Source organism: Lytechinus pictus, chromosome 12 (assembly GCF_037042905.1).
Source record: "Lytechinus pictus isolate F3 Inbred chromosome 12, Lp3.0, whole genome shotgun sequence".
NCBI lineage: Eukaryota > Metazoa > Echinodermata > Echinoidea > Temnopleuroida > Toxopneustidae > Lytechinus > Lytechinus pictus.
In genome coordinates, this window is record NC_087256.1 from 24,941,393 (window position 1) to 24,968,671 (window position 27,279).

The 27,279-nt window shown below is 34.9% G+C and overlaps 1 protein-coding gene across 1 annotated transcript; it reads left to right on the top strand.

Moving 5' to 3' along the window:
* Positions 1 to 679: 679 nt before the first annotated feature.
* LOC129272310 (probable E3 ubiquitin-protein ligase HECTD2) lies at positions 680 to 25,671 on the top strand. The gene is made up of 18 exons (XM_064108045.1): positions 680 to 782; positions 2,353 to 2,567; positions 4,158 to 4,260; positions 5,816 to 5,967; positions 7,046 to 7,091; positions 11,845 to 11,954; positions 13,357 to 13,505; positions 13,984 to 14,110; positions 15,180 to 15,276; positions 17,087 to 17,194; positions 17,789 to 17,921; positions 19,894 to 19,982; positions 20,760 to 20,921; positions 21,892 to 21,966; positions 22,696 to 22,783; positions 23,301 to 23,523; positions 24,305 to 24,448; positions 24,841 to 25,671. The coding sequence occupies exons 6-18, from the start codon at positions 11,935 to 11,937 to the stop codon at positions 24,959 to 24,961; spliced, it is 1,536 nt and encodes a 511-aa protein (XP_063964115.1). The 5' UTR covers positions 680 to 782; positions 2,353 to 2,567; positions 4,158 to 4,260; positions 5,816 to 5,967; positions 7,046 to 7,091; positions 11,845 to 11,934; the 3' UTR covers positions 24,962 to 25,671.
* Positions 25,672 to 27,279: the final 1,608 nt, after the last annotated feature.

Sequence of the window (27,279 nt, forward strand, 5' to 3'; positions counted from 1 at the left end):
ATTCAGAAAAGAGAGAGGTTGTTTATTGACAACATTTGGAGTGAAATGAGTCATTTTCAGAGAAAATCTACCAGAAATAATACACCTTCTAGGATCTGACCTCGAGTTCATACCCCCTACAGATTCTAAATAAAAGAATGTTCGATTATAATGACCAGAAAAAACATATCCCTTTACATTACAGTACAACATAACAATCTGAAAACATTATAATTGTTTGTTGGTGAGGAGTTAAAATTATATTTCTGAATGGTTCAGTAAGAAACAACTTATAAAATTAACAACCATCATCAACACATAGTTCCGTTAATGCACGACGGGTTCATATTTATCATCATAGAAATTATGTCATTAATGTAATCCACAAGGCTGATGTGTGATGGTCGGGTGGTGGTTTTGAAAGTAGGACTTGATTTCCAAGTATAGAGCTTATATACTGTACTTTCACAATCTTATCGTGTAGAAAATAATAAATAACAATGACAACCAACACAAACACCATCCCTTTTATAGTTATGACGTATTAGCATAATTCATATTATTTATTATTCCTTGATACTGAATATATCTGAAACACCTGAAGCAAACGCCGTCAAAACTGTGGAGGTAATTTTTATCGATTGTTTTCCCACACCGCACATCTTTAATACATGTGTTCCTGGGCAGACGATCGATATGCATTGACCACTCTTCGTATTCTTACTTAACAGGATACTGTTATATGTAAATATAGATACTTGTGTGATGTCTTTGTGTTCCCAATACACACTTCAACTTTAGAGGTAGGAAGGTGGTGGTACCGAAGTTCTTTATTTGATCTTTAAGTAAAACACTCTCTTTGCGATTAACATTTATATTACATTATTTTGAAACATGCTGCTTATAATTCTTATTTCACGCTACATGAACTTCTTCCCGTGTACATTTACAGACGTCGTGTAAAAAAACTTTTGTTCATGACTTAAATTTGAAGTTACAGAAGTTTTGTAACATACATTGTATATGATTCACATTCACATTAACAAGAGATGTGTAACATATGTTTTATGTGATTTAAATTTACACTTATAAGAGTTTCGTAACATAATGTATATAATTGTCATTTACACTTACAGAAGTTTTTGTAACACATGTGTTATTCACATTTATATCTACAGAAGTTTTGTAACAGTAAATGATTCGTAATTACACTTACAGAAGTCTGTAATATACATTGTGTGTATGATTAACAGGTACACTTACAGATTTTTTTTATATATTGCTTATGATTCACATTTACATTTGTACGTTATGTAACATTGTTTATCAACATAACATATTAACTTACGCTCACTAGCGTACCTACGGGGGGGGGGGGCAGGGGGGGGGGCACTCTGCCCCCCCTGACGAGTCATAACCCATGCAAAAACGTATCTTTGCCCCTCCTGACGGGCTTGAAAAAACCTTTTTTGCCCCCCCCCCCCTGACGAGCTTGAAGACCTATTTTTTTTTTTTTTTTTTTTTTTTTGGGCTTGTCAATTTTTTTTCTGGAACGAAATCCTTTATTTGTGATCGAAGACCCTTTTTTTTTTTTTTTTTTTTTTTTTTGGCTTGTCAATTTTTTTGGCGGACGGTTTTGCCCCCCCTGTGGAAAATCCTAGGTACGCCACTGCTTATATTTTTTGCAACATGTAAAATTCATGATTTGCATTTATACTTGCAGAAGTGTAAATGTAAATTACACAAAGTAAAGCAAAGTAACTCACATTTACACTTACAGATGTTTGTAATTTTTGTTATATATACAAACAATCTATTCTTGTTCAGGGGGGATTCTTTCCCGGCAGGCAAGCATAAGTAATTTTGTTTATTCGATTGTTTTCTCTACAATAAATTTTCTATTAGTTCAATATCTTAAATTTAAATCTGCACACATTGTATGTTTGTGTTTGCCCATACTTTATATTGCACATGATATGAATTTGAAAAACTTAGTAAACGGGTGTTCAAATTTTTAATGTCATAAGAACGGAGGTTGGTTTTAAAAGCAGAAAGTTTAAACAAGGCTTAATCAGGATATGATAATTGGATAAATTGGTATTTTGATACAGTATTATTATAAGAAATTATGCTATTGTCGAAGCCATTAGTCATACGAGAAAATGGTGCGTCTACTGATATTACGTTTCAAATTTATAGTTCTGGAGTGTTTTGCTTCATTTCATCATGTTCATATACACGCCCTTTTTTTTAATACTTTTTTTATATTAGTTTTCTATAAGTAAACAGGATTTTATTTCATAAAGAAAATATCAATGGTCAATGGGCCTGATACTGTTTATTATTATTATTATTATTATTCTCCCATTACAGGAAAACACTCGATCAAAATTTTCAGGCATCTCAAACTTCTTCAGCAACCTCGGAACGAAGGAGAAAGGAAAGAGTGCCGAGAAGAAAAGGAAAGAGAAGTTACCTCCGATTACCCCGGGACAGGCCATCGTATCTCAAAATGGCGCCCGTAAGATCGTCACACCCGAAACAAAAGTCTCACCAGACTTCAAACAGAGGACACTCCAAGAATTCAAGTAAGAATGCTGGCGTTTTTAGTTTTTGTTTTTAGGGGGTGAGGTGACGGAACCCTGTTACACCAACAGATGTAATAATAATAACTCCCACAAATGTAACGCCCATAAATGGAACAACACTTTACTCACAAATGTAATAACGCCCACAAATTTAATAATACTTTGCCCACAAATGTAATAATTTCACCCACAAATGTAATGATATCACCCACAAATGTAATAATGCACTTTACCCACAAATGTAATAAATTTGAAGGGATATTTGTGGGTGAAATTATTACATTAATGTGGGTAAAGTGTCATTACATGTTGTTACATTTGTGGGCGTTATTACATTTGTGGGCGTTTATTACATTTGTGGGTGTAATAGTACTCCTAGGTCATTTTATTCCCTGTTAATCTTAAATCACTTTTTTTCAATTATGTAAACATTATCAACATGATTTCATTTTCTTGAATATATCGTCGATAGAACCTTTATTCAACGTGTTATTTTCGTGGGGAGTCTCCTTTCTTTCAAGTAGAGAATAAATCATCCTTAAAAAATTGTATAAAGAATAACAGATTTTCTGATAATTCCGAGTATGTATTTTTCATGGAGGGGGGGGGGGTGGGAGGGGGTTCGTGACCACTTCCTCTCTCTCAAATTTCCCAAAACCGTGCTGTGATCAAACCCATCACCTCCTAAAAAAATAAGGCTCATGACGTCATTGAGGGTCCCACAAGGATCTCTTTATCTACTCCTCTGTTCCATTGATTTTTTTTTCTTTGTCCTCTCACATTAAGTGTCCATCTTAACAATAGAGATTCTAATTAGACTTGATTCTAATATGTCTACAGTTGCGTTAAACCTGCATGTGAAAGAACCGAAACATTTAAGTTGTTGAAGAGTCAAAAATACCCTTTTGAAGCAAAAAAAGTTTGGATGGTATATTAATTTTGTTCCACCCTGAATATCTGCATGTATTTGCATTGCAAACGCTTTTAGGTATCGTGTAGTGAATAGCTCTATAATGTATCATCGATTTCACTGCTTATTTTTAAAGGATTTTAAGGTTTTGATCAGTTGTCAGCGATTGGGCGTTGTGGTGTGCGCCTGTAATCCAAGCTATGTGGGGAAGTTACAAATTGATGCAGAGGTTCGAGCCCTGGTCACGTCTTTCGGACGGTGACGTTAAAGGTCGGTCCCAGACGTAAATAATCATATCTAATTGATACACACTGAAAAATGCACGTATCTCTATAAGTGCTCTTATCTCTAATGAAGTGCTAATTTAGCACTTACAGTGCTTGTATAGTGACTGCACTACGAGTGCTGATTTTCTAGTTCAAATTTAAACTAGAAAATCAGCACTCGTAGTGCAGTCACTATACAAGCACTGTAAGTAAGTGCTAAATTAGCAATTCATTTTTTACAGTGCACGTCTGACAAAACTCAAACACACACACACGGTATTGAAATTGTTAATAAGTTATCAAAATGTTTTCTTCTTACCCATGTGCACAATATCATAACAATGAAAATGACGATCCCACTTCACTATACCCCTATTCCCTCCCACCACACCCCCCCCCTCTCTCTCTCTGCAGGTCTGATGTTGAGAAAGCAAAGGCTACAAAGGATAACAAGATCCTCCTCAAGTATTTCGAATCAACTTTCTTATCGTTCGCACACATCAACGTAACATTCAAGGTAATTATGATTTTTTTTTCTAAAAGATTTCTTCTCAATAGGATGTAGTGGGTGGAGTGCATGCGCTTTGTGCATTAACAGATTTACAGGATTTTTATCAATGGGAGGGGGCCACACTTTTGTTCCATTTGTTCCCAAATTTTGTTTTGACAAACAAACGAAGCAAAATGTTTTACCGGTACAAAAATAACATAAAATATTCCTTCCCAAAATAATTGAAAATCAAATGAATACACGTACAAGATTGTCACCCATCTAAAAACAAATATAATCTTGTGAATCTTGACAAAAATAACACCAATTTGGGAAAACAATCAATTTCATTTTTTGGTCCTACTTTATGGAATCATCTGCCAAGTAATATTAGAAACACCCCCAGTCGCAAGATATTTAGCAAATCGTTAAAACTAATGCTACTGGAAGATTATAATTAATTTGGTATGGTAAATACTGCCTGAAAACAAATAATTCTGTATAAAGATGTTTGTGTATAATTAAGATATTTTTTTTCCTGTAAATAGTATAAATATGTTCACTAAAAATGATCGCAATTATCTGCGTCAGTAATGAGCAGAATTTGTTCTGAATTTGATGTACAATATTGAGATATAGTTATTATTTGGTCAACCTCGATTAGCATCTTGCTATTATGTTAGCTCCAATTACCAAATGTTTTGTTTATATGTGATGTACTATTCCATGTATCTGTACCTGACAGTGATATTTGGTAATAAATTCAATTAAAAAACACGCATTCTTTTTATAATATCACGAATCAGAGGTGGTATAGCATTATCATTTCTATATAGTCATTACATTTGTGCACAATTCAGTCCCAAGTTTGGCAAAATTAGTTTTAAAATAGCTCAAATTTCATGTTGTTGATGATAGTACTTTCAATATCGCTTGTCTAATTTTCACAATATTCAATTATAACAATTGATAATAAATCTGCTTCCATCCCAACAAAATGGATGTTCAAATTGCCTAAAACAATATATGAATGATAACAAAAATAGTTTGAATGAATGTATTTTTATTCAATATTTTTGTAAGATTATCGAGGTAAAATGATTCGAGGCAGTTTATTTTTAGCAGCAAAGAGGCATATATTGCATATCAAATCTTAAAAAGCACACGCCCCTGTGTAAGAAATGATGAGTTATTGTGGAGCGTTGTGGCCCAGTGGATTAGTCTTCGGACTTTGAAACAGAGGGTCGTGGGTTCGAATCCCAGCCATGGCGTAATTTCCTTCAGCAAGAAACTGATCCACAGTGTGCTGCACTCAACCCAGATGAGGTAAATGGGTACCGGTAGGAAGTAATTCCTTAAAAAGCTGTGTGCGCTATGAACGCCTAGCTTAGCCGGGTAATATAGGAGCGCCTTAAGCACCTAACAAGGTGGATATGTGCGCAATATAAATACCCTATATTATTATTATTTAGTGTTATTTAATTAAATTTGTAATACCATACCGCAAATACTGGAAGAATGCTGAATCAGCAGTCGAGCTTCCAGGTCTATTATCTTATTTCATTTCATATAATTCTTCTAGGATCCAGTTAAACATGGAAAGAGCCTGGAAGATTGTGGTTTGGTGCAGGAGTATATTGATAGTGTTTATAAATGTCTGCTAGAAACAACTGTTGAAATACAGAAGATTACTCTCAAAGGAATCATTAATAGTCTCCTCAAAGACCTGAAAAAGTAAGTATCATCATCATCGCCGTCATTATTGTCATCATTAATGTCACCATCCTCCTCCTCCTCCTCCTCATCATCATCATCATCACCATCATCATCATCATCATCATCATCATCAACATCATCACCACTATCATCATAATCATCTTAATCATCATCATCATCATCATCATCACCATGATCATCACCATCATCAACAAAACAAGAGTATTCACGCAAGAGAGAAAAACAGATATTACATGAATAATAAGATGATAATGATTAGGAGTGTAAGGGCTACTAAAGTTTCCCCTTAATAGAGAGATGGTAGTGTATATTTCTGATCATCATCAAAATCATCATCATCATCATCACCATCATCATCATTATCATCATCATCACCATCTTCATCATCATCATCACCATCATCATCATCATCATCACCATCACCACCACCACCACCATCATGATCATCATCACCATCATCGCCATTATCATCATCATCATCCTCATCATCATCATGATCGTCGCCATCATCATCATCACCATCATCATCATCATCATCACCATCATCACCATCATCATCACCATCATCACCATCATCATCATCATCACCATCATCATCATCATCATCATCATCATCATCATCATCATCATGGTAGTCCAGAGTAGTCATTTTCAACTTCATACAAATCGTTATCACGAGTACCGTCGCATTAAGCATCATCCTCATCACCACCACCACCACCATCATCATATTCATCATCATCAACAACAACAACGACAACAATTATTATAACGCATCATCGTCGCTATTAGTATCATTGTCGTCACCACCAATATCGTCATCATCTCCAACTCCACAGCCACTACATTGACTTATCATTTCGTTCCTGAGAGGTTTATTGTCTCATGTCTGCTTAAAACTACTTTAAGCATTCATGCGCATTATGGTAGAAACCTAACACTGCTAATAAAGTCAGTTTGAATACAAAATACAATGATTTTAATAAGACTGTGTAATTCATATTGAATTCATGCTTCTATCTGTTTGAAAATTTTAGTTTAATGTGATTTTGATATATATTTTTTTAATTTCCAGACCTCGGGATAAGAATGACTTGAGAGCTTACCTAGTATTAATTCAGGTAAAGATTTTGCTATTAATTTACATACTGGTAATTTATGTCATAGTTCATGCTGATAAGTGCTTGAGTCTATTAATTAATAATACAATAATTAGAGTTAGTTATAATGCGCTTAATGGAGCATTGCAAGAAACTTGCGATCAATCGCAAGTCTATTTTCATCCCCGAAATCAAGCACATGCCGTGCAATTAATTGCAAAGTTGCGATTGATCGCTAATCTGCTCCATGAAACAAGGAATGTAATCTTATTTGCTAAAGTTAAAAGTGATCAATCAACTGTAATATTGCAACAGAATATTTGCGATTGATCGCAAATATTTTCTTGCAACACCCCCTTAGGGGTATACATTGTACAGTATCTAAGCGCTTACAGATTTATTTACCCCGGTCATCTGATTACATCTCTCGTTCGCGCACACAATGTATACATGTATGCACATCCTCCACTCCATGGGGGAGTATTCCAGCCAGTCGATGATGACAGGACAGAATATACCCAATTGATATATATGAAAATAACAACATATAATACATTTGGCGTTATAAAATTTGTTATTATGTACGCCAACTTAAAAATCGTATAAACAAATAATGATCATAATCATATTTATGGATACCCGCTATTAGTATTAGTGTGGATCACACTTTGGAAAAGGTGAAATAATTATTGGTAATCATTGAAAAGAATCAATAGTGTTCTGATATGAGTTGTTATTGCTGAGTAGCCAAAGTTTATAGCGTTATTAATGTCATCAATCAATGATAATGAAAAATATAATTACGAGCCAACCCCACGCATGACTAGCCGGGCTCCATCGATATTTTTTTTTATTTTCATGAGACTCATTTTGAATTTCTCATGTCAGCCAGATATTCATTGTCAATAACAAGTTCCCTGGTTGACATATTTACAGAGTTTTAATTGGACGGCCCGGCATGCAGACAAGGGGGATAAAGGAGGGGGAGTAAGAGGGAGTGGGAGAGAAAGAGAGAGTGAGAGAGGAAAGAAGAAGAGAAGATTATTATAGATAAGCAACATATATCATGTACGGTACATGGTTGAGATGGGGTCAAGAGAAGGGAGAGAGAAGGGGGAGATGGCATTAAGAAGAGGAAATAGATAGATATATAGATAGATGGATAGATAGGTAGATAGATAGATAGATAGATAGGTAGGTAGGTAGGTAGATAGATAGATAGATAGATAGAAAGATAGATAGAGATATAGATAGACAGGTAGGTAGATAGATAGATAGATTTAGATTTATATTTTATTCATTTTCCGTTCACAAAGCACAACAAAATCAAAGTAACAATACATAGTCAAATTTAAAGTACAATATCAATCGGAATATGCATAAGAATTACAAGGTATAAACGATGAAAACTAATGAGAACTAAAGTAACTTTTACTAATAATTATATAAAACAGAACGGAGGGGCTTGCCAAGAAAAGCAAAGCTTGTATGGGAGGCAAGCCCCTGTAACTTAGTTTCAATACGTAACTTAGAGACAACATAACAAGACTATAGTATAAAGGAGAGACGGAAGACAGTTTAATAGGATGCTATACAAAATATCAAAGGTAACAACGAAAGAGTGACACAAATTAGATAGATAGATAATATAAAGACGGTTGTGTAGATATAGATAGAGAGAACGGTAATAATATAGGAGAGAGTTAATGACAAAAAGGCCTACAGACAAAAAAATTAACAGAGAAAGATATTTCTGATATCATTTCAGTTAAAGTGGAAAAGCAGAGAGTGAGAGAGCGAGACATGAGAGAGAGGGAGAGGTAGCATATATCTTGTTTGTGCTGGTTGCCTAGTAACGTACAGCGTTCATTACTGTAACCCCGTATGCCTATGTACAGAGCAAATTAGTTAATATTATTGACTCGCATGACATCGTCGTTTTTTCCAATCAGCGGCGATGTGGTATTCATTATCATTTATTATGCCACTGTAACAATAATTACTGGTACGTGATCTTATATAACTGTTTAAAAAAATAATGGATGAGCGATAAACGTGTTCATGATAAAGCATCTAATTCCATTTGCCAACTCCATGGAGTTATGCTGGATAAATTATAATCTAACTAATAGGCCTATCCAACAATCTGATGCATTATAATTCCCAATTAGATCAAGTTGATATCCCGAATGGGTATTCTTGGAATTAATTTTATTGTCAGTTTATATATTAGGCCTATAGGCTGGTTTACAGGTATATGATTCAATGATATATGTAATACATGTATATATTTATTAGCATGATATAATGCTTTATATGCTTTTAAGTAATAAGTGTTTGGTACCGCAAAATCGTAAAATAGCCTTAACGACAGACTGAAGCTTTTCGACATGCGTTCTAGCGTTATAGCTAGGCTTTATTTAAGCGTTTTCTAGCTTTCAAGTCATTCATGTGATTTTAATTCCGATGAGTGCATGTCGAAAAGCTTCAGTATGTCCGTTTTTAAGGCTATTTTATGATTTTAAGTAATTATTATCCTTCCCGCTTTTTTAGTAGGTTTCCATTTTCTTCTTCTTTTCTTTTAATTTTCTTTATTGCGCCATGAGCATCTTTTTGTGATGGATACCAGCGCATCGCAAATGTTCATATTATTATTATTATTATTATTATATCTTATCAAAATCTCATATGTTTGTCTCTTTGAAATTCCGACAGTATATGGGGGTAGAATACCCTTCCCTTCCCCAGACGAGTATGAATGGCCGAAAAGAGTACGTAAAAAAGAAAGAAATAAAGATCGACATAATAAGAGTTACCCCTATTACCAGACGACCCCTCTCGTGGTTATTGAAGAATAATTATTTGTTTGATTTTCGAATGATCAAAGTATCTGATGCGCTTGCTCTATAGCGCTATGTTATGAAGATGTCTCCGTTTTTTTGGGGGGTGGGGGTGTGGGAGGTGGTGGTACTTTCATTGTTTTATACGGTCTCCCAAATTTTCAATTTCACTTATTAATATTCACAAAATCTTCACATAATTTTCTTTTGTAAATACGTATTGATATTATTGCATTTTACAGCTCATTCTCGCACAAAATTAAAACAAAAAGAGAAAGGGTGAAAAACATCGATTTTTTTCGTTGTTAGTATCAATATACTGTAATCTTCTCATAACGGGATACACCCATGAAAATTATATGCGGTCGTCTCTGATTCACTTATAGAATATAATAGGAATCAAAAGGTCGTACTAATAGAGATAAGTGCACACAATTTGAAATTAATTATTTCGCTCATATATACTTGCTGATGGTTTTCATAGCGTGACACGATGGCCTTCTTTTGATGGATAGAAATCTATATGTACTTTATAATGGGAGCCTGAGATGCTTGAGTTATTACCAGAGTAAAGTTTTACACCCAATACATAATTGATTATTTATTAATTCATTAAAAACTCTCTAAATTCCGTAGATTGAAAGTTAAACCAATAGGCTGTGGTCAGGGACCAATTAAAAATTGGATCAAATAAGATTTAATTTTAAATCTATTATATTTAAGAAATCAAGGAAACTTGGTCCCTGATCCCAATCTATTTCGATCTATTGAATTTAGAGAGAAGAAATGTTAAAACGATCCGATGTTATGGGATCAAATTACCCCCCCCCCAACAAAAATAAATAAATGAATAAATAGATAAAAAAGATATAAATAAAGGAATAAATAGATAGATAAATCAATAAATAAAATTAATAAATAGATAAATGAATAAATAAATGAATGCATAAATAAATAAATGAATGAATGAATGACTGAATAAATAAATAAATAAATGAATAAATAAATAAATAAATAAATAAATAAATAAATAAATAAATAAATAAATAAATAAATAAATAAATAAATAAATAAATAAATAAATAAATAAATAAATAAATAAATAAAATGATTTTTCATTCACTTGGTTAAAGACTCAGAATAGAAAGGGATTTTACTCTGAATAAGAAAATTACCGGGGATGAGAACTAGCGAGAGAGAAAGAGAAACAGCGAGGAGATGGAAAGCTGCGATGCCGAGTTCCTCTTTCATAGGAGTTACTTCGCGGACACTGTCACGATTTACGCTACGATCCAAAACGGCGTACTTAATCGTGGAGTAATCGAAGTGATGGTGTCAGATCGTATCAGATCAGTCGTGGCAATCGTATTGATCGTAGAAATATTTGAATGATTAAAAAAAATTCGCGATCTGTTACGAAAGGGCAATCGTGGCGCTCGTTAAGAATCGCACGCAAAGGGAAAGAGGTATGAGGGAAAGAGCGAGAGAGAAAGAGAGAGACAGACAAATGGACATGTACAGGGAGGGTGAGAGAAAAGTGGAAGAGGATTGCCCCACCCAGCCCTTCCTTCGTCGAGAGAGTATAGCGGCCGAGTAAGAAAATAATGATATGATCCACAGAGGGAGGATCACTCATTTATTTGACCACTATCATCGTTTTTGTTGTTGCAGAGGTGTTGTGGCTCGGTGGATAAGTCTCCGGCCTTTGAACCACAAGGTCCGGGGTTCAAATCCCACTCTCTACCCAGGTGAAGTAAATGGGTACCCCGTAGGAAGAAATTCCTTGAATGCTCGAGCGTCCGCTCAGGATAGCCATGCTAAGCCGGGGAAATAGTATACAGCGCTTAGAAACATTTGTATCAAGCGTTATATGAATATTGCATATTATTATTATTATTAACTTGAACATTATTCATTTCATCTTTTTTATGCAGAATCCGCAGTTTGATAAGGCTTCGACGTTCGTTATATTTGCTCATCTTCTAAGGCAGCTTTCCACCTTGGCAGACAATGATCATCATTATATGGTGCATTGGTTTAAGGGGTATGTGGTTAATGTGACACGTTTTTATTTCATTGTATTCAGGGGCGGCTTTTCAGGGGGCGCCCCGCCCAGCCCCAAGCATGATTTTTTTTTCATATTTGAAACAAAGCGAGAAAAGACAAGAAAAACAAAAATAGACAAGTAGAAAAAAGAATGAAAAGTATGGTAAAGCGAATAATTACTTATGTTTCGATACAATATGGATTTATATTCATATACAAAATAAATTCAAAATGTTTGATCATCCCCTTACAAATAACAACGACACTGACCACAATAACATCATTCATGGAGAGCTCTAATTTATTCGAATATTGTGCCCAGTTTTTCCTTTTAAAATGAACAATGTAATATGAGTTTTATATTGTCATTCAAATGATCATGTATCCAATGCTATCCTGCACTGTTTGTGTAAGTCTGATAGTATTTTCTCACATTAAAAAAATATAAAATGAATAAAGATTATATCGTTTTAATTTACATCATCATCAGTCGTCATTGTAATCACGGCCTCATCATCACCATCACCATCATCATCGTCCTCATCCCCTTTCACACTATCACTATCATCGGCGTCATTTTTCAACACCATTGTTCAAGATTCCTGCTCGTCCTTATCATCATAGCCTTCTCCATCATCATCACCACCATCATCATCATCTTCATCATCTTCATCATCATCATCATCACCATCATTACCATCATTATCGCAACATCATCATCATCATCACGTCATCATCATCATCATCACCATCATCACCATCATCATCATCATCAGGATCATCATCATCATCACATCATCATCATCATCATCAACATCACCATCATCATAATCATCACCATCATCACATCATCTTCATCATCATCACCATCATCATCCTCATCATCATCTTCAGGATCATCATCATCATCATCATCATCATCATCACATCATCATCCTCATCATCATCATCATCATCATCAGGATCATCATCATCATCATCATCACATCATCATCATCACCATCATCATCATCACCATTATCATATCATCATCATCATCCTCATCCTCCTCCTCCTCATCATCATCATCACTATCATCTTCATCATCATAATCACCATCATAATCACCATCATCACATCATTATCCTCATCATCATCATCATCATCACCATCATCATCATCTTCATCAATATCATCATCATCACCATAATCATCATCATCACCATCATCATCACATCATCATCATCATCATCATCACCACATCATCGTCATCCTAATCATCATCTTCATCGTCATTTATCAGCATCGTCATCATCATCTTAATCACCATCGTTGTCGTCATTATTGGCTCCTTGGTGAGGCCGCCATAAGTCCAGCTGAGCAGAGAATTATTACTGACTTTCTATTCTCTTCTCATCCAGGTTACCTGCCGCTAACTTCAAGTCAATCGTAGAACGATTGCAACAGTTTACATCCGTCCGTCTTTTCCCGCCAAAAAGTGATGATTTACCGCCTGTTGGTAAATGCTCTTGGTGGATACCCAGTGCTACCAAAGTCCTCGCCTTACTCAGTGAGTCATTATACTATCTCCTCATTAAAACAATGATTAATGTTAATAATAATAATGATGATAATATTCCGCTCATGATGTAGTGCTGACTACATCGGAACATGTCTACGGGGTTATTATTTCAATCATACTCTCTATCAAACTCATTTTAAATCTGAATCACCACAATCCCTCCCAATCAATGTTTTATCAGGAAAGAGGTTATACACATGCAACGACTTGCTAAAAAAAGAATCATTACTCTTTAGGTCTGAAAAATAAAGGTGAAATGATTTCGTACATGGGATTTGTAGTATTATAGTACATGACAATTTCATGTGATTTCAAATCAATAATTATAGTATGAGATTAAGTATATTGGGGATTACTGTGAGAACGATTTCTCTTCCAATGTTGAGCGCTTCATCCTTGTGTCTCATTGTTGTGACTGGGTGAACTTTTTTTGAGACAGTAGAATAAACATTTTATTTTGATACAGATGCATCCAACTCAATGTGTAAACCTTTGAAGGTACCATACACGTGTTTCTATAACAACACTCTGGATAACATCGATCTTATGAAGGAATACCACGCGTGGCAAAACCCTGTCGGCCATCAACAAATGTAAGTCCCTTTAGCAAATTGAATACAAGTCGGTTATCAACAAATGTAAATTCCTTTATCAAATTTAAAACACTATTTGCAATCAGCATATATAAATCACTTTGTCACATTGTGCGCACTGAATATATGTTGGCAATCAACAAAGTTCCTTTATCAAATTGAATACAATGTTGGCAATCAACCGATATAAGTCACTATACACTGTTTGCAATCAACTGATATAAGTCACTATACACTGTTTGCAATCAACTGATATAAGTCACTTTGTCACACTGTATGCACTGAATTATGTTGGCAATCATCAAAATAGTTCCTTTATCAAATTGAATACACTGTTTGCAATCAACTGTATAACTTTGTCATCCCGTGCGCATTGAATTATGTTGGCAATCAAAAAAATAGTTCCTTTATCAAATTGAATACACTGTTTGCAATTAACTTATATAAGTCACCTTGTCACACTGTGCATTGAATATATCTTAATTGGCAATCAACGATATAAAGTCCCTTTATCAAATTGAATACAATGTTGGCAATCAACCGATATAAGTCACTTTATTAAATTGAATACAATGTTGGCAATCAACCGATATAAGTCACTTTGTTAAATTGAATACAATGTTGGCAATCAACCGATATAAGTCACTTTACCAAATTGAATATGTTGGCAATCAACAAATGTAAGTTCCTGTATCATATTATGAGTGTTGAATACTTGTTGGCATAATGCAGGTTCCTTTATCCGAACTGTGAGCCTTAATTACCTGTTGGCGAGCCACAGATGTAAGTTCCATCAGGGAGTTATGATAGACAATCAAGAGATATGAGTCAGTTATGGTATACTTTGAGAGTTGAAGACAATCCATGTTAGCAATCAACTTTATGATTTATGTCATTTTAGTGAGAAGCTTTCAAGAAGTGTTTACCAATCATATTTGATATAATCGGATGATCTACTATATCTGTGTTACTCTTATATTGACTCATTCCAGATCAATGTCGATAAGAATTAGTATTTTACTCTAAGTAGTATAAAAACTAATTTTCTTCTCATTTCTTCTTATTTTAGCTTCACATTTTGCCAGTATCCGTTTGTTCTGAGCCTTCAGGCTAAGAGAAGCATTATGCAGAAAGATTCAGAACAGCAGATGATAATGACAGCAAGGGTAATCTTAATTCCATTTATTCATTTATTTTTTATTTTAGAAAAGTAATAACATGCACGGTAATAAGATGTTTTACCAACGTTTTGTTTTAGAAAGCAATTAAGCTTTCGAATATTCCAGTATTTAATCATTCTCAACCGTTGATTTTTGTTGTTGTAAATTGTAACACAGGGGCCGCGGAACGGTTTTCAAAGTGGGGGGGGGGGGGCTGAGCCAAAAGTGGGGGGGGCTGACCATGCAAAAAATCACAATCATATGGTAATTTTTACGTTTTTGTACACGGTTTTGGAAAAAAGTGGGGGACTGAAGCCCCCCCCCCAGCCCCCCGCTTCCGCGGCCCCTGTAACATGCATCCCTCATAAACGAACTGATAATATCTGGATGTAAAATAATGATAATGTCCAAACAACGCTGCCTATTAAAAGGACAGATATATTAGTATATAAATCTAATGTTGATGATTGCAGGAAAAGCTAATTTCCGAGCAAGTATTTTGCATCCATTGTAAAATTGATATAACAGTTAAAGATTCATTTCATTTCCCCTGAATGAACGTTTGCACAATTCTATAGTGTACGCTAAAGAACAGACAATTGAATGTATATTAAATGCTATCACCGCTTTTGAATGAATGTCACAAAATGGCATACACATATACATGGGAGAAAACATTAATTGTGATCATCTATGCAACAAACGTTTGCCTAATAGCTATGGTATGAAACAAGGATATATCATTGGGAGTAAACAAAAATCAGTTCAAAGATGACCTATTTAGTTATAACTATTATATTGTAGATAATTCTCGTCTTCTATTACATCTAAACATGTCGTATTTGCATTTTTCGATCCGCTGTCCCCCGATCGTATTTTTGAACGGTCCAAGCCCCCCCCCCCCGCACCGCCTCACACACCTATACCAAAAATGAAACCTGGTCTAGAATCACCCCTGATGTGGCCTTACGTAATCGTCGGTGAACCTAACCTAAAAAACTGGACAAGTGATTTTTAAACATAAGTGTTTCCACATCTACTCTAGATCAAATCGAACCAGTGTTCTCTCGTCTATTGTAATAATGATGCATCTTTTTGCATTTTATCACAAAAACTAAATTATGATGATAAATCATGAGCCTTACAGATGGAAAATTGTGCAATATTGGTTCTTTCCCCAAAATCTTCAGTCTTATTCAATTTTGATATTAGTCGGCTCGAATACCACAATGACATACAAAAAAACCCGCTTTTATGTGAATTTGCAATTTTAGATACACTATGAATGATAAAAAAATTACTTTTTATTCGGTATTCGATTGTAATATACTGACTGTTTATCTCTTAAATGATTTAGTAATTGAACTCCCTTTGCAAGAATGTCCATAATGCGAGGTGGGTTGAATAGTTTTGAACCAATTGAGCGAATCTCCGTAAAATTTTTAACATTTACTCACTTAGATTATAAATAATATGAATTTAACGTGCCATACAAAATTATTGAAAAAAATAGTAGACTTTTTAAATCTTCAACATAGTATGAAAAAGCCTTTCATGGTGTAAATAACTGGAAATTAATACATAGACGCAATACGAGGAGTATTGTTGCTTTGCAAAGCTGGAAGAGAAAATGAATTATTATGATTGTGTAGACAAACAGTACAATTGCACAAAAATGTGTCCATTGCACTCTAAGGGTTAAATACAATTTGAATAAACTTCATCAATCAATTAATGACATTCGTGGATGCTTATTGATATTGATTAAATCTTGAAGGAATACTCATTCGATCGATATTGATATTTTTTTCTTCAGAGAACTCTGGTAGCTAAAGTTCAACAACGTGAGATGCCAAATATGAACATGCTCTTCCTAAATCTCAAAGTACGACGTTCACATCTAGTCTCTGATTCACTACACGAGGTAAAAATATCATTTTCACTATTATTCTAGACATATAACTTCGAATGTAATTTTTCAAAAGCTGATTATTTAATTCATTTTCGCTTTTTAAGAATTTATTTAGTAGAGATCATATTAGATTGACAAACGGTTCTAAATTGTGTATATATAATTTTTTTGCTGGGGGATATTAAAGTTAATATTATATTCAAGCCCATAGAATAGTCTTGATTATGTGCTATATAAGCACTACTTTTATTATTATTATTATTATAAATAATATCATTATTATCATTTATTATTATTATTACTATTATCGTTATTATTATCACTATTATGATTATTGTATCGTTATTCATTTCTTTTCGTTATTTCTTACTTTAACTATATTTCTTTATCATTTGATATAAAGAGAATCGAGTAAACTTTCAATTTGATAGATTGATTTTTAAAGAATCGGTCAAGAATCATGAAATATAACGGTGACCCCTCTCTTGTAGGATTAGATTGGTAGAATACTGATAGTTATGTGTAACTCACATTATTGTATCTTTATCAAGACTTGTTTTTTCCATCTTTATTGATCATGATGATAATGATGATTATGTCCTATAGGTTGCCAATAAGAAGCAAGACTTGAAGAAGAAACTCCGGGTATCTTTCGCGGGCGAGCCAGGTCTTGATATGGGCGGTCTAACCAAGGAGTGGTTTCTATTACTTCTAAGAAAGATCTTCAGAGAGGAATATGGTTTGTTTGTTTCTTTGTTTTATTTCCGTGTATAAAATAATTAAATAACACTACAAAATTGTTTGTATATACATGTAAAGTAACACATACCAAATACATAAACACGAAAAGATATTATAATTGTTATACAGTAAAAAGTGGTAAGAATGAAAAAGTTAGTCAAACATATTTCGATTTCGAATGGCTATCATATTGCATTTTTTAAGAGAGAAATATTTGCAGACTTATTTCAATGCCAACGCTTCGATCAGATGTGTCTAAAAACTACTTTGTGTATAAATACTAGTTTGTAATGCATTATCAGTGGCCTAATTAGATATGTATTTGAAGGACAATGTTTTTTTATGGGGGGTTAGGTAATATTTATGGAAAAGTGGGTTCTACTACTTCTTAGAAAGATCTTCAGAGAGGAAAACGGTATGAATCATCATTTAAATATTCAGATTTATGGAATGGCTTTCATAATTCATTTTTCACAAGAGATATTTAACAGACCTATTTCAATGTTAACACGTGGTTCAGATGTAGAAAGATATTCCCATTTTTGTCTAGGCCTAAATACACGTATAGATTTTGTAATGCTTTATCAGTGGCTAATGAGTTCTGTATTTGAGGGAGTATGTTTCTTTAGGGTTACAATGCATCGTTTATGGAGCAAAGCGAAGTAACTAAAACAAACTCGCAATATACTATCATAGATTTTTTTATGTAGAAAGTCTAGTCAGTTTCATGTTCAATGTCGGAAGGAATATAATGACATAGAGTATGTGAAAATAGTGAAAACTACCAGGATGCTGACAACGGTCCCGTTTCATTAACACTTGTTGTAATACCAAATGGACAGTCTCTAAAACAAATTTACTATCACAGTATCAGCCAATTAGATTTCCTTTTTTTTCAGTAGCTTTTAACTATTATTGCAAATTTGTTATCTCAATAAATTTTATGAAACGGGCCTCATATGGCACATTAAAACTACAGTGCGTGCCAGAAAAAACGAAACCGAGATTAAGCGATGATTTATCATAACTTAATCACAAATACAATAGACAAATGACCTACCATTGTAAAGCTTAGAATCTCCTCTTTCATCTGAAATTACTTAGAATATTTCTCATTCACACATCAGTGAGCAAAAACAATTTGAAGAGGGGATACCAAAAAGTAATTTGGCGGGCTGTATCTGGGTTTCAAAAAGAAAACCACATTGTTAAGATGTTCAATATCTGCTCTTTAATTTGATACCTCATTTACAGAAAATGGTCGAGAAATAACAAAGTTCTGGTTATTTGAAATAAGGCTTGAATTTCAATAATTTCATAAAATGAAGAGGTTCTACAGGCAAGCGCTCAAACTCACTTGACACTCCGTTTTGTTGAAATACAAGCATTGTTTCGAGGGAACATAACTTTTTTACTTCTTGACCATTTTTTGTGATTAAGGTATCAAATAAAAGAGCAGATATTGACCTTTTTAGGCATGTGATTTTCTTTTTGAAATTCAGATACCCCCCGCCAAATGAGTTTTTGGTATCCTTTGTTCAAATTGTTTTTGCTCACTCATGCGTGAATGAGGAATAATCTAAGTAATATCAGATGAAAGAGGAGATTCTAAGCTTTACATTGGTAGGTCATTTGTCTATTGTATTTGTGATTACCTTGTTATTGATGATTTTGTTTGAAATGTAAACTTTTGCAATTCGGCTTTTGCCGCAAAGAAAGTATTTTTAATAAACCATTTTGAATTGAATTGAATTGAATTGAATTAAGATATGATAAATCATCGCTTAATCTCGGTTTCGTTTTTTCTGGGACGCACTGTACATACTCGCATCAGGGAGGTGGGGGCGTTAAAAGCCCATTCTCTATCTCCATTTTTTTTTTGGGGGGGGGAGTATGGTGATGTATCTTTACTTCTCACATATTCATAATTAAGGCACATTTTCTTGTTTTGTTTGATTTATTTTGCTCAGGGATGTTCACGTACTTCAAGAAGACGCATTGTTTCTGGTTCAACCCCGCCTCCACTGATTGCAATCAAGAATTCAATCTGGTTGGAGTTGTATCCTTTTACCTCTAAAAAAAATCTCGCTGCGTAAGAGGGGTATGTTGCAGAGAAAGAGAGAGAGAGAGAGAAAGAAAGTGAGGGGGGTGAGAAATATGCACTAAATTGTAACTCAAAAAGGTAGTTGCACTTAAAGATCAAGTTGCGTTTCTTTCTGAAACAAATGGCGCTGATCAAAGACATGCCAATTTTATACGATAAAATCGCGATGTTAAGCTCAATATTCCCCATGAATATAATCCACTTAAATCGGTATACAGGACATGAAATCTACTTGTTAGGGCATTATAGTAAACTGATGATGATGATGGTGGTGGTGGTGATGATGATTATGATGAAGGTGATGATGAAGATGATGATAATGTTCATAATGATGATAATCTTCATGATGATAATGATGTTGATGTTGATGATTTTAATGATGGTGATGATGATGGTGGTGATGAGGATGTTCATGATGATGATGATGATGACTCTGAAAATGGTGATGATGATAGTGGCGATAATGAAGAGAATAATGATTATGATGGTGATGATGATGTTGATAATGATGACGACGATGAGGATAATAGTGAATGTGTTGCTGATAGTGATGGTGATGATGATTGCGATAATGATGACGAATTTGATGATGATCAGAAATCTACACTACCATCTCTCTATTAAGGGGAAAGTTTAGAACCCCTTATTTCTAATCAACATTTTCATATTATCTGTTTCTTTTCTCTCTTGCGTGAATACTCTTGTTTCCTTGACAACCGTCGTTTTATCCAGTTAATGGGTCTTGCAGTCTACAACAGTATCATCCTAGACATCCGTTTCCCTGCCATCACATACAAGAAGCTCCTGAGTCCTGCAGTCGTGCCATACAACAAACCACAAGCTCATGTAGGAAGGTGCAAAGTCACCCTCGAAGAACTCGAACAAGTCAATCCCGTAGGTTTCACGAACGTAAAACATTTCCCCAGAGACTCGTGTGTTAAAGTGGTACTTCAAAAAAAAAATCTTGTAAAATAAGGATGAAATTAGAGGGTTGAATGTTTACTACCATTTGATAGGATATACATCTGACATTCCATATCTGACCATGGTACCTCGACCGGCTCATTTAAAAAAAATGGTATTTATGAAGATATCTCCTGATGGGATTGAATTCATCACCTGAAACGGCAAAATAGCCATTATTATTCCGCCAGTCAAAAAAAATAGTTCTAAAATTATTGATATTTCTTCACAATGTGGGCAAAGGAAGTTCGGTAGTTTCCCTCCCTAGAATCAGTGTTAGATGGCCAATCACATTCATACACTTTTGTCAATCAGCTATATCAAATTAAAATTTTGAGGATAGGTTGGCTCGAATGAATATATTTTGCCTTCCTGTTGTAAATATATAGGATTGTGCGACTTGTAAGAATTAAACACAACAGCCTCATAATGCCTTGCTTATTATAACTAAGTACTGAAGGAACGATGACCATTATTTTACCAGAACCTTTTTGATTTGATTTGATTTTATTTATTGTTTTCTTCTGCCTTCATATCATTCGTATAACAAACATAGTATACTGATTACTGTTTTTGACATGAATCATAGAGAATAAATGGACTAAAAAGTTCGTTTAAAAAACATGATCTGCTACCTAGGCCTATTTATTATAACATTCATAATTCAGTATATCATTTATTTATTTATTTATGCAGAAATACAAACACTTGATCATAATTATTGGTTATCATATTAATGGATTGTGACTCGTGTTTTTGGATAGTGAGTAACATAACAAGTAAATTCATATACATTGTTAACATAAATCCGCTTGATGTTACTAATCTCAGTGAGGTATGCATTGAAGTGATTTCTTTAATTGTCGATGATAAAGAAATCTTTGTTTTAACTACATTTCAGGATCTGTGTCATGGGTTGAAGGAACTCTTAGAGTACAGCGGAGATGTGGAGGAAGATCTGTGTACGACGTTTCAGGTGAAAATATAATTCAATTGAACTTTTTCAAAAAAAATGAAAATATGATAATCACATTTTCTTTAAACGATGATAGGCCTAATGTAATGCAGATTTCTATATGTTTTATACGAGCCAATCAAATGTTATGATTTTATGAGTTTAAAGAGTTGTCGTACATTTATGAGGTTTCTGAAAATACTGAAATCCATACGTCTAACTCTGTCTGTCTGTCTGTCTCTCTCTCTCTCTCTCTCTCTCCCTCCCTCTCTCCCTCCCTCCCTCCCTCCGTCCTTCTCTTCTTCCTAACACTCCCTCTCCTTCTAAACTCCCTCTTGCTGTTTTCAACACTCCCTTTCTCTCTCTGACTTGTCCGTCTGTCCATCTTCATAGACTTCAACCCCTAATGCGCCCGTTTTCTATTCCGAGTCCTTTTCACGTTTTTCTCCTTTTGTTCAAGTACATCAATGTCATATCCCGATATATTTTCATATTGGCATTGTTTGATAAAATGCGAAGTAGTTCATGAATTAACCATTTAATTTATATTCATGTTTTAGTACCGGTAACAATGTTCTTTGACATTGATCAGTTGACGCATGGTGCAAACCCAATTTCATTAAAATAACATTTCGTGATATAATACCATATCGCTCAACCATGCCTATATCCCCTACAATAGAGTTGGTCACGGGTTTTGACTTCGCTCGCAAAAAAGTAATGAATTGAAACATTTATTTTGTATTCCAGTGTTCAATTCCCGTCTACGGAACGACGATGACCTACGACCTTAAACCAAATGGCGGAGATATTTTTGTTACGAATGACAACAGGAGAGGTATGATTTATAAGTGAGACTTTACGAGTACATAATGGTTATGATTATTACTTTGTTCAGATATTCCTTTACCGATTCATTCATAAACAAACCCAAATAAAAAAATCTCTCAAATTTGTTCAACGATAATATATCAAAATATAATTAACATAAAATAAGCTACGTGTTCATGCAAGTCTCAATAATTCTACCCGTGATTCTAGCTGATTAAATTGGTCTTTAATATCTTACACTGTTGCTCTACTTGTAAGCTTATCAATTTTCATTTTCGTTGAAACATTATCATCCCCATGGCGCCAACCTCCCCCAATAGTTAAAGTATAATTCTTGTAATAACCAACCAAATTGAGATAGGATTAGAAGTGTCTTAAAGACGCAAAAGAAACGGCGACTCACGCATTTCGAGGCATAAGGATCTCGATAAGGATGAAATCAATAGCAATACAGACATGGCGGTTTTGAACATTTTTATTACAAATTATCCTAAACTGTTTTGAATCTGTTTCTTTCTCTAAAGAATACGTGGATCTGTACGTGAACTTTCTCCTCAACAATTCAGTCTATGAACAATTCGCTGCATTCTACCATGGCTTTCACAGCGTCTGTGCCTCCAATGCTCTCATTATGCTTCGGCCTGAGGAAGTTGAGATGTTGGTTTGTGGGTCTCCCATTATAGACTATGACGAGCTGGAGAAGGTCACGTTGTACGATGGCTTTGACAAAGATGACGTCACAATCAAGTAAGTTTTTTGCTTTCATCATGGTCTTTGCTTTTTAGATAAATGAACTCAAATTTCGCAATGATTGCTTTTTTTTCTTTTTTTGTCCCAGTCCCTACACACCCTCACATATTTTCAGAGATGCCGTTTCATGACTCTCTCCCGGTTGATATTCTTGTCTCACTGATCCGATCTTACATTTCAATGCGCAGAAGATTCTATTTCTTACTTGGTTGCTTTGCTCTCTCTCCTTGGCCCTCTTATGAAAATTCCTGGCTACTCCAGTGAGTGCAGGCCTAGCATTAATTGTCGTTTTATGATCTCTTCTCATGATAAACGCTGCGCACAATAGCTCTTCAAAGTTCATTAAAAAATCTCTCCATAGATGTTGTGGCAGCGGTGGGATGTTGCGCCGTCAATACATATTAGAAATGAAACTTTTTTTTTTTTAATACACACTTGATTTCTATGTAGGTCGTCATGTATGATTCGTGTAGCTTGGCTGCTTGAAATGATTATAACCTCTATATTGACAATTACAGCGTTGAACCATACATTTAGACAACCAAAAAGGTTGAAAATCAGTAGACCAAGCGCTTTAGTCTGTACACTGGTTGATCTGCTAAACTATGTTCGCTGCACTCACCAACAATAGGAAAATGTCATCAATTTTATAACAAATCCCCAGTAAGAGCGGTTATTGCTGTCTTGAAAATCAGTAAACTCATCAGTTTGAACTATCAAGTCTAATTCCAATCACAAATTATTAAAATATCTTTATTGTTCTTTCACTCTCAACCAGATACTTCTGGGAGGTTGCCAAGGGTTATCCCCTCCCTCTTCAGAAGAAGTTACTCCTGTTTGCCACCGGTAGTGATCGCATCCCTATCGGCGGTATGGGTGAGATGTCCTTCAAGATCATAAGAGTTGACACCTCTTCAAACATGTGAGTAGCTGGTTTATTATATTTTGTCCTCCACTTGTGGGCAGAGTGGCCTTCCTCAGCCATTATCCATAGAAATTCACTCCGTTGAGAGTGGCTCTGATGGAAACTCTTCACAGGATTGCACAGCCTCCCCCCCTCCCTTGGGAAAGGGGATTAAAGAAAAGTTCATTTTGGGAATTCTGGATCCATTCCTACCAACGTTTTTCATTAAATTCTATGCATTTTCTTTAACCAACATTGGTGCTTGTCATAGGATTTCCAACAAAGCAACAAGTAATATCTGAATTTGAAAATATATATATATTTTTTTTACTCTGCACAGATATGACAGAGGAAACCATTATTAGCAAAAATGACTTGTCTTTATTTCTTCATTTTCATATTTATTTCAGGCTTCCCATGTCTCACACATGCTTCAACCAGCTCATCTTGCCTCCATATAAAAGCAAACGGCAGCTGAAGCAGAAGTTAACAATCGCAATCTCCAACGCCGAAGGATTTGGATTAGAGTAGCCAATGGTAGCCGATATGGACTAAGTGGAGAACCTCAGAATTTCTGTTGTCCCCATAGCGCCGTGGGCGCCGCAATGATGTAAGGATTTGTGTCTGGTTATCAGACCTTTCCGATTTTAAAAGACGGAATCTTCGATCTCTTTTAAAACTGCGAACTAGATTCATCAAATACAAGGAACATAGCATATGCAATGGATCAGGTGCGGGAATAACAGACTTCTGTTTGGTGTACTTTCGCGGTGTTTGGTATACTCTACAGGTCCTCGGTTGATGCGTATAAATCGAATAATGTGTGTTTTAAATGGATTAGACATGGAAGTCATGAAGAAGAAAACGCAAAGTTGGCGCCGCAAAGAGACAACTACTATCCATTGTCACGCGGCAATTTACTATCCATGTTTTTTCTCATGGTATTATTGGAAGGACATTTTCATCACTAAAACCTTGAGCAAAAAATAATAAATTCTGGACGTTGTGATGTGCATTTTGCGAAGATGACACTTCAAGTATAACACTATAACTGCGTCGGCGGTTGCATAGAAAATTAATTGACAAGGACAAATTACTGTTTACATCCGAGTATTCAAATTTAGCAATATAGAACATTATGGTCAGAAAGAACAAACATGAGTTATGCAGTCGACATAATTATTAATGTATCGAATTATGAATTGATAGATGATTATATAATTATTTGTAGGCCTACGTCATGCTGAATTTGTGATGGTCTTCTTTAAGTGCTTAATTCTCATTGTCTTTCAGATGGGCGTTCATGCTCTGTTAACATTTTATTTGAGGGTGCGTGGGTGTGTGTGTGTGTGAGGATGTATGTGCGTAGTGGTAGGGTGTGTTTGTGCGTGTGTGTGTAATAGAGAGGGGAGAGAGTGAGTGAGAGAGCAGAAAGCTAGAGATAAATGGGAGAGGCAGAAAGCTATAGGTAAGAGGAGAGGCAGAAAGCTATAGGTAAGAGAGAGAGAGTGTGTGATGTGAGGGTGTGTGTGTGTATGTGAGAGAGAGAGAGAGAGAGAGAGATGTGCGGATGTCATGTAATGTGTGACAGACAGATAGAGAGAGAGAGAGAGAGAAAAATAAATTTCTCAAGCCCGGGGGAGCGTTTCATCAATATTTTCATCCGACAAGTTGTCAGATCTGACATCTTTCCATGATTTTGATTGGCTGAGAGGCACTGTTCCTATGGTAACTGTCGGATAAAATGGGACTTGTCGGATAAAACGTCCGACAAGTCCTTTCATGAAACGCCCCCCCCCCGGTTTGTTTGTTACAGATGTTACTGTATTACAATGGGTTGACATAAATGACATGTAACTTGTGAAATAACTATAATCATTCAACTGCATTGACAAAAGAATAAAGTTATAATTATCATGTCAAAGGTTTCCTCATACACATTTTATGACACAAAACCGATTATGCTTTTTTCATGAGAAAAGAATATACACTGTTAGTGTATAAGTATCCGATTGGACAATGATAATAAACATTTCGTGAGTAGCCACACGACAGTCTATTGTAGGCGAGGATGATAATAATTACACTTTATAGCCCTTGACACTCACTTTATCAGAAGTGAGCCGCTTATCTACTCTTTCTTACTATTTTCTTGCATATAATGAAAATAAAACAGAGAAATGATCTGTGAGGTAAACATGTGTTCATTTGCAAGAGTATTATTGTAGTTTCAAGTACATGTACATTTTGTTCAGTTTAATTAAGCCATACAATCAATGGAGTGCAATGATGGCAAGTCCAAGTCCGAGATTTACAGTTGCCAAGGGAAGGGTGTTTCGCGTAGTGTATTGCGCGTTTTACACCCCCTGTGATACTAGAATAAATCATGTGCCCTCACAGCTGCTGTTTACTGAATCATAGAATGGAGTTCATAAGTGTTTAATCATAACGCAGACATTTTATTCACTCGTGAAGGCGGAGATTTACACTTCACCATCACCGTGATCATGTAGAAATAATACAGACCTCGGTATTCCAATGTAGAATACATACAGCCTTCCTCTGAACTCAATTTTCCCACCATTTTTTGAAATAAATTGATTTATTCATCATGTTCAGGCGCCATCTTGGATTGCACATGTTAACAAAGTGAGCAAACCGCGTGTTTTATAACATGTACAGCAAAACCAAAAATGTGGTAAGAATACTAAAACTCATGACTTTTTTTAATGTAATGCGTTAATGATTTAAAAAACCATTCGGATTTTCCGTTATGAAGCTTAAAAATCCGCAGAGTTTAGAGATTAAAATCATCAATTAACTTGTAATGTTGAAGTGACACCACCCCC